Here is a 9165-nt window from a genome sequence, read left to right on the forward strand (position 1 = left end):
ACACACAAGACACAGTAGTGATTATGTTCTCTTAAGACGTAAGGCAAATTTCAACAAATATGAAACGTTTGCACTTTGAAATTAAATGTGAAATAACGAAAGATTAAAAAAATCCATAAGTCCACACCTCAGTTTGTAAATACGGTCTCCCAGTGGCACAGTCAAATAGAGAAATGGTCAATGGGGTAGAAAATATAAGATGAGCCTGAAAGTAAGGAAGAAAAGAAATGTTAAAATAAGTCTGAATATCTGTCAAAGAATGGTAAGCATGACAAAGGATAGAGAAGACAAACTGAATAAAATAATTATGATAGCAAAAGGCTATTAACGAAATAACACAAAAACTTAGATGTCTAAATATAAAAATGGAGAAAAGCTTTCTCTTCAGGTAGAATATAAACTAGTGAATTCAGTAAAAACAAAGATGGAGCTTGAAGCATTCTTTTGTAGTCACAGTAAAAACATTTAGTCAAGAATAATGAACAGATGCAAAAATACTAGAAGATAGTGTGACAATAAACAGAAAAGTTACAGTCTCCAAGTATTCATGGCAAAATGGTTGACAGCAAAGCGAAAACGGTGGGTTAATCTAACAGAACCCCAACAACTTGGCCAAGAAATCAATGTTGACATGACATGTGTATCATGAGCAAGCTCTGAATATGAGTTCCAGAAACCCTGAATGTGACTTCTGTGGTCTTCCTGCCAACACACATCATCAAAGTATCAAAATGGGGAAATGACACACACACATCTAAACCGAGGAGCCCCCTACAAAATACGTCTTTTTGTTTTGAAATATTGTCAATGTCAACAAAGGCAAAGAATATTGAGGAAATTGAAGATAATTCCTGATCAAGGACTGGAAAGACACAAACAAACAAAACCTCCGGTCATTCTAGATTGCAACTTCAATTAAGAAAACAAGCAATGTATGAGAAAGTATTTGTCCAAGTAAACACAGTGAAAAAGTAAGAAAAGCAGAAATACAGCTGTGAATTCCTTTTAGGTGGCAAAATGAAAGAGAATGGTAGAACATATGTGGCAAGACATTAGTTGATACATGTGAATAAAGGGTAAGGTTCTACACTATCCTCATAGTTTAACCAAGGACTTCAATTCATCAATAAACATCCTAAGCATGATTTTTTGCATTTAAGGAAATAAAAAAAAAGTTTTTGGTTTTTGTTTTGTTTGTAGACAAGCTGTCATTATGTAGCCCAGGCTAGCCTGACTCCCTATGTAAACTAGACTGTCTCAAACTCTTAGAAATCCACCTGTCTCTGCCTCCCGGATACTGGAAATTTAAGGCATGCAGCACCATACCTGGCAAGAAAAGTTTTATATTACGAAACTCTATTGAGATGAACAGAAAGTATATACATTTCTTTTTTGCTGCAAGAAGGATTAAAAAGCTGAGCAGTAGTGGTGCATGCCTTTGTTCCCAGTACTCAGGAGGCAGAGGTAGGCAATCTCTGTGGTTTAAGGTCAGCCTGGTCTATAGAGCAAATTCTTGGATAGCCAGGGCTACATAAAGAAAACCAAAATAAAATAATAATAAAGGACTAAAAAAATACCTTAAAGTAGAAAAAAATTTAATTATAATTTGGTTAATGATTTTATGTTTAAAAGAATACATAAATAAATATAAACTTAAAAAAACAAAACAAACATGTCATAGACTGGGACTAGAGAGGAGTCAGAGGTTAAAGAGTGCTTGTTGCTCTTGCAGAGGATGGGGTACATTTTCCAGGACCCACATGACAACTCCATCTGTAACTCCAGTTCCAGGGGATCTGATGCTCTCTTCTGATACCTATAGGTACCAGGCATACACATGGTACATACATACAGACAGACAAAACGACCATACAATGACATGCCCAAATTTAAAAAATTCATTAGATACATTATAAAGTAGTAATTGTTAAAATATAATAACAAAATAATATATACAAACCTGTGAAATTCTTACCAGCTGTAGAGAATAATTTGTAGTTTTAACTTTTCATTTTAGAAAAGAAATATTAATCAGCTAGAGCCCAATCCACTAAATTAGAGAAAGAACAAACAAGAGGAAACTAGAAGAAAAATATCGATAAAATGACCAAGAGAGAAAGCAGGGCTGGAGAGATGGCTCAGTAAGTAAATTGCTTACTATACAAGCCCATAGACCTAAAAGTTCTACCTCTTGCTGGACATGGCCTCCAGGCTTCCCATCACAGTGCTAAGGAAGGTTGATCACTTGGGCCAGGTGAGCAGGCAGCCTATGTGATCAGGTCCCAGTAACAACCTCTTGTCTCCAAACAAAATAGCATCAACAACAAAAACCCAACCAAGCAAAAGACAAAAAATGCTCAAGTCCTAAAGACCAATATTTGCCCTGTCCCCTACCCCCAAAGAATGTGGAAGCCTTATTAAAAATCAAAATAAGGAAATTTGTTAAAAATTATTGTCATTTATCATCACATTGTCATAGGAATGAGGAAAATATACGTATGCAAGTAGATACAAGTTATTTTGTGAAAACAAAACAAAAAACTCCATACCCATTCACAATAAATCCTCTCAGCAAGCTAGGAATACAGAGTAATTTCTAGCCAGGCAGTGGCTTTAATCCCAGCACTCAGGAAGCAGGGACAGTCGATGTCTGAGTTCAAAGCCAGCCTGGTCTATAGAGTGAGTTCCAGGACAGCCTGGGCTACACAGAGAAACCCTGTCTTGAAAAAAAAAAACAAAACAACTAGTTTTCTTAGACAAACTAAAAAAAAACACACATTAGAAAGGAAGGCAGAGACATTATAATATAATTCAAAAATCAGCTTATTACTAGAAAAATATAATTCAGAAAGGATACTTGTTATAAAATTGGTATAAAAGTACCCACCATTTTCCCCTTTACTAGCAAAAATTCGAAAATGAGGTTTAAAAATGCTTACTTTCCAGTAAGCACAGAAACTATAATCAGTCAGCAGTACATTTTCTAAACTGCTTTACAGATCATGTAGTTGTTTTTAGTGTGTACGGTTTCATACACTACAGAAAACACTTCAGTTTATCATTACTGCTGGCTTTTTTGGGTTTTGTCTGATTATTTTTGAACATGCCATTATCTTTTCCTCCTTTGTGTGCATTTTTATTTCTAAAAAAAAAAAAAAAGATTACCTTTAGCATCACAACTTCCAGGTGCAGGACACCAGCAAAAGCAGGGTAGCATTGGAAAGAATCTTCATGGTCTTCAATGGGTAAACTATTTTACAAACGCACCAAGGAAACGGAACCATACTGCAATCCCTCACAGACTGAAAAACAAGAAAAGAAGGTGAAATCCTTTCTTCTATCACTTGTAGTCTGTCTCATTTTCCCTGGGCCTTTTCAGCTCCCAGCTCAATGGCGCATTCCTATTAAATAACAGGGTACACAGAATGAGGGAGTATATTCTGCATAGCAGCTGACAGCATCAATTCTGGAACCAAGCGTTTTCTTTTGTAATCAAATCTCAACGTGGCCACTTAAGTGTCTCACAACTTGTGGCAACTTATAGGCCTATACAAGCATCCTTTAGTGGAGCTGTGGTTAAATGCAAGCATGTGAATCCTTTAGAAAAAGATGGCACCCACACAAATTCAACAAGTATCCTCCAACGCAATTGTGTACGCTTTAAATCACAGGGGAGAAATTACTTAGCTCTTTAAGCACTTCTGGCCCTGAATAGAGCCCCCTTTGTTTTCTAGGTAAGCATTTCTTTCCCTATTGCCATTTAAATTACCACATTTTCCCTTTGAATAGAGGTAAAAAAAAAAGAGGGAAGGACCGGCCTATTGGAATGACAATCACCAGGTTTGAGGTGAAATGGGACTCCATTTTTTTATGCTTTACCAACAAACCTGACACCCAGAACGTTCACAATCGTCACTGTTATTCATGGACTAGCTCACATATGTATTTTCCTCTTGCTATGATTTGGTCACCTATCCTCCCCACTTCCCAGTGCAAGACCTAACCACAGCAAGGACTCCATACAGATTTGTGGTACGAGATGAGAAGGAATTGTGAGCCTTGAGTCAAACTTGTTTTTTTTTTTTAACATAAGCCTCATTCAGATTAGCTATTAGCTTCATGAAAATAAGGATTAGAGTCTAAAAACACAAATAGTACTTATTTGGAAATCTCCTATGCTACTCGTTCATCAAGAATAAACTGCTGCGTACTTCTTAGCAAAACAGTCAAGGCCTACAGCCCTGTATCACACTTCCCTCACAGACTTAGAATTACAGCCATGCTGCCCCAGAACAACCTTGCCCTCTGGCTTTCATTCTGGAAACACTAGGCCTAAAAAGCCTCCCAACCCATATGGTAGATGTCACTCACCCTTTAAAGCCCACCCCAAATTCCCCCTTCCTCTTTGATGGTTCTTGATGGACTCCCCCCTTCCTCTTGGATGGCTCTTGATGACTAACAGGCATTCTTGCTCCATCAAGAGCCATCTCTACCCTCCACGATTCCTGAATACCTTGAACAAGCACATTTTATGGTACTTGAGTTCGATCATCATATTATAACTTGTCTTCACTTACTAAATCCCGTCTTACTCAGGAAAAAATACCTACTTCTCAAAGCTCTCTTCACAATCTCCTCTGTGCAGGCATTAGGCCTTGAGTACATCCTTACTTGAGCTAAGCATTTTTAAATGGAAAAAAATTCCAATATACACAAAAATAGAAGAGTATAGTAAATCCCCACACAGTTTTAATTTATCAACCAGTGAACAGTTTACTTGTCTCTCCCTACACCTTGGTCTGTCACGAAAATCAAAACACCGCAGTTTTTTTTACAAATTACAAGTAACTCATGTGAAATTACTCAACGCAATCAAATACCCATTTCATCCAAGCATACTTTAAAAAAAAAAGAAAGGAAGGAAGAAAGAAAGGCTTTTCGACGCCTGTACTTGTTTCTCTTCTTTTTAAATTTGTGGAAATAACAGGAAAACGGAGAAGAGCTGGGAAAAGGTACAATTAAGTTTCAGAGAGCCTGGATGTCCCAGATGAGAAAGAAAGAATCTGACCTGATTTCGTCTGGGAAAAAAATCTATTTCACTACTTCTCCGGAGGAGGAGGGTGCGACTTGAGTCCAGTAGATGCCGGAGGAGGCGCCGAGGGGAGAGTGGTACTACCTCCACTGGGAGTCCCTTCAGGATAATCCCACCGCGGAGCCAGGACACAGCGCTTTTTTGGAGGCTTGGGTTCCCGCGTGTTTCCTGGTGGGAGCGTGGATCTCCCGGAGGCACAAGGTTGGTCCCCCATAGGTATGACAGGACCAGAGCGTTAATTTCCTCTGGTGGGCCCTGCGCAAGGCCGAGATCTGAGATGGCGGATCCCCTCCAGGCACAGGGCTGGCTTCCTCCTGGTTTCGCTGTTACCGTATTTCCTGTATCCTGAGACGTATATCCCTTCTCCGCCTCCTCGGCGCTCCGCACCCCAGCCCATTTTAACCTTTCTACGAGAACGGAATGCAAAAAAAGTGCACATTTAAAAAATGCTTCTCCACAGCACATCTCTCCCACAGTTTAATTAGATATATGGAGAGTTTTATACCATTTAATTTTAAAAATACTAATTTGCCTGTAACTTGCCAACTGCACACGTGTTAATGAATGGGTGTGTGGGATGGTCGCGGGAGTGCTGTAACCAAAGAAATTAAGCGTTTTGCACTGCAGTCACTTACGCACATCACAGAGCCACGAAAGGGGTATCTAAGAAGCTGTGTACAAATATGCTGCCTTATTGATTACAGTGTTAAATTGAAAGCCGATTGTGGAAAACGGATGCACAATAAATTCATCATGTGTCATACAAACCAATGCCTCTGTTTATTTCATATTTTAAAATTTTTGTCATCCTTAAAAACGTACTGTATTTTTCCTCAATCCAACAGCCAAGATCTCTTTGAAAACAGACAACTGGTAGCACTCCATGTTTAATTGGCAAGATTTTATTTCTTTTTTAGGGTTTTGGAAAACAATGACTCATCTTACTATTGTGGTATGTTATATTCTATGTTATATGGTAAGAAGCTAGAAACAGTTATCAGAAGGTGCACAAAACAGAGAAAAGGCTTCTGAATTTCTTTGACAGGCATCACACTCTATAATCTTAATGTCTATGTCACTTGCCTGTTCACAAGCAAAACCACACTTTTCCACTACCACAGTCATTGTTTTCTAATGGAGAAATATCAATCCATCACATCACAAGAACTCTCTTTTCATACACTGCACCTCTTAAAAACTCTGTTGTATTTCATTAATTGAAGTATTGAAATTTGGATTTCTACCTATGATAATATACGTGCAAAATGATACCATATTAAGAACAATCCATTTAAACCAGTTACTGCCATAGCTAACTCACACCTCTAAAATGGCTTCCTTCCTCCAAGCACCAGCACAGCCTCTTACATAAAGAAGGTACCAATCGATATTTGGTAAAATTCAAAGGCCCTATAGTTTTTTTTAATTAAAAGATTAAAATCTAAGAACATCACTTCCTTTTTTGCCTTCCCTACCTCCAATATGACCCCCCAGTTAAGCCCTTCTGGATCAGTGTATCAACTGCTACCATCAGCACCAGAAAATCCTAATGAAAAAAAAGTGAGGGATATTGAGAGAACGCTTTAGAACCAGAAGAACATTTGTACTTAAACATGAGAGCAGTCAACATCCTAGAATTAATAGTTGAAGTTATGGGTGTGGGTACTACGCCGAGAAAAAATAGAGGCAGAAATATGAATCAAATTCGGGTAGGTCATGGCAGATGGAAGAAAAACTGTGTCAAAGTTAAAGGAAAAAGTGAGCACAAAATCAGAAAGCTGTGGCCTAGAATTTCTGAAACTTAAGCTGTTGACCTTTGAGGGTAGAACATTGTGTGTGTGTGTGTGTCTGATGGTGACCTGTCAGTACACTGTAGGATGTTTAATAATATTCTAAGCTATGACTCTACCAGTAGTACTTCCTGCCCCTCTGTTATGATAACCAAAAATACCACAAGACATTGCCAAATGCCTTCTGGGTAGCCAATTCCCTTCAGTGAAATTAATTAATCTATGCCTTATCTTGTACCTTTGCATCTCAGCAAATGTTAGTCCTTCACTCCAATGTATACTGCAGACGTTATATTGTTCAAATTAAAGACCATATCAGTTCTCAAAATAATTAGCCTTGTCATAATTTTTTTGTGCAGGTTCCCATTAAAAATATGTAAAACCACACATATCAGAGTAAAGATTGAGGTTCAATTGTTTCATTGCTATAGTTTTAACAAGTTTAGAGAGATGAATGATAGCTTTGGTAAAATGACAAGAATTAAAATTCTAGCAAAATCAGGAAGGTTTGATTATATAACAAATTTGGCTTGAGTTTCAACTTAGACTGCTATAGTCACTCTGGACTATTTATAATATAACTAGATTTATTTTGAGTTTTACCTTTATTTTCAAGACAGTGGTAGTTTGTGTATGCTTGGCCCAGGGAGCGGGACTATTAGGAGGTATGGCCTAGTTGGAGGAAGTGTGTCACTGTGGGGGTGGTCTTTAAGACCCTCATCCTAACTGCCCAGAAACCAGTCTCCTCCTGTTTGCCTTTGTAACAAGATGTAGAACTCTCAGCTCTTTCTCTATCACGCCCACCTGGATGCTGCCATGCTCCCTCCATGATGATAATGGACTGAACCTGAGAGTCTGTAAGCCAGCCCCAATTAAATGATGGCCTTGGAAGAGTTGCCTTGATCATGGTGTCTGATCACAGCAGTAAAGCCCTAAGACAGACAGAGTTTCAGTAAGACTTGGAAGATTACCTTGAACTCTTAGCCTCTTCCTTCCCCTCTCAAGTCCTGGCATTACAGGCATTTGTCACTACTCCTGGTTTATGCATTGCTTGAGACGGAGGAACCTGGACCAATTGAACTCCACCCCCAGGCCAATTTGTTTGTTTCTGATTGTGGTAAAATATACATTGCTTATTTTTCACTATCTTAGTCATTTCTAAATATACAGGCCAGTAGTGTTAAGTATGTTCACCTAATTCTATAGCCAGTCTCTCATTATAGCCAGTTTATTCTCATTAAACTCGCAGCCCATTTTTGTCTTTCCCTAGCAACCATTTTTCTATTTTTTTTTGTTTTTGTTAGAGAACAAGCTCCTTTTTCCTCAGAGGTTTCAAAACAATCTCCCCACCCCCAAATTCTTCAAGTTAATCTATTCATGTAACATTTTCATAAAATGAAAACTAAAAATGATTTAGAGGGACATCACACAGTTTTTTTTTCTTTTGCATTATTTTGTTGAACAAATATGACTAGGGATGTTTTATAAAACTAAAAGATACAAGGAAGAAAACAGAAAGTTGACAACTTATCAGCTTGAAGAACCTTATTTTATTTTTGCTGCTTGTTTTTACAACACGGCTGACTATGTAGCCCAGGCTGGCTTAGAACTCATTATGTGGGTCAGGATGACCTCAAACAGAGTCCTGCCTCTCTGCCTCTGCCTCTGCCTCTCTGCCTCTCTGCCTCTCTGCCTCTCTGCCTCTCTGCCTCTCTGCCTCTCCTCTGCCTCTCTGCCTCTCTGCCTCTCTGCCTCTCTGCCTCTCTGCCTCTCTGCCTCTGCCTCTGCCTCTGCCTCTGCCTCTGCCTCTGCCTCTGCCTCTGCCTCTGCCTCTCTGCCTCTCTGCCTCTCTGCCTCTCTGCCTCTGCCTCTCTGCCTCTGCCTCTGCCTCTCTGCCTCTCTGCCTCTCTGCCTCTCTGCCTCTCTGCCTCTACCTCTCTGCCTCTCTGCCTCTCTGCCTCTCTGCCTCTCTGCCTCTCTGCCTCTCTGCCTCTCTGCCTCTGCCTCTCTGCCTCTGCTTCTCTGCCTCTGCCTCTCTGCCTCTGCCTCTCTGCCTCTGCCTCTCTGCCTCTGCCTCTCTGCCTCTCTGCCTCTGCCTCTGCCTCTCTGCCTCTCTGCCTCTCTGCCTCTCTGCCTCTCTGCCTCTCTGCCTCTGCCTCTGCCTCTCTGCCTCTGCCTCTCTGCCTCTCTGCCTCTGCCTCTCTGCCTCTGCCTCTGCCTCTCTGCCTCTCTGCCTCTCTGCCTCTCTGCCTCTGCCTCTGCCTCTCTGCCTCTCTGCCTCTC

The 9165-nt window shown here is 39.9% G+C and overlaps 1 protein-coding gene across 1 annotated transcript; it reads right to left on the reverse strand.

Moving 5' to 3' along the window:
* Positions 1 to 5099: 5099 nt before the first annotated feature.
* Positions 5100 to 5306, reverse strand: Nbdy (negative regulator of P-body association). The gene has a single exon (XM_063280549.1). The coding sequence runs from the start codon at positions 5304 to 5306 to the stop codon at positions 5100 to 5102; it is 207 nt and encodes a 68-aa protein (XP_063136619.1).
* Between the last annotated feature and the right edge of the window lie 3859 nt (positions 5307 to 9165).

This window comes from Rattus norvegicus, chromosome X, assembly GCF_036323735.1.
Source record: "Rattus norvegicus strain BN/NHsdMcwi chromosome X, GRCr8, whole genome shotgun sequence".
In the NCBI taxonomy this organism is placed as follows: Eukaryota; Metazoa; Chordata; class Mammalia; order Rodentia; family Muridae; genus Rattus; species Rattus norvegicus.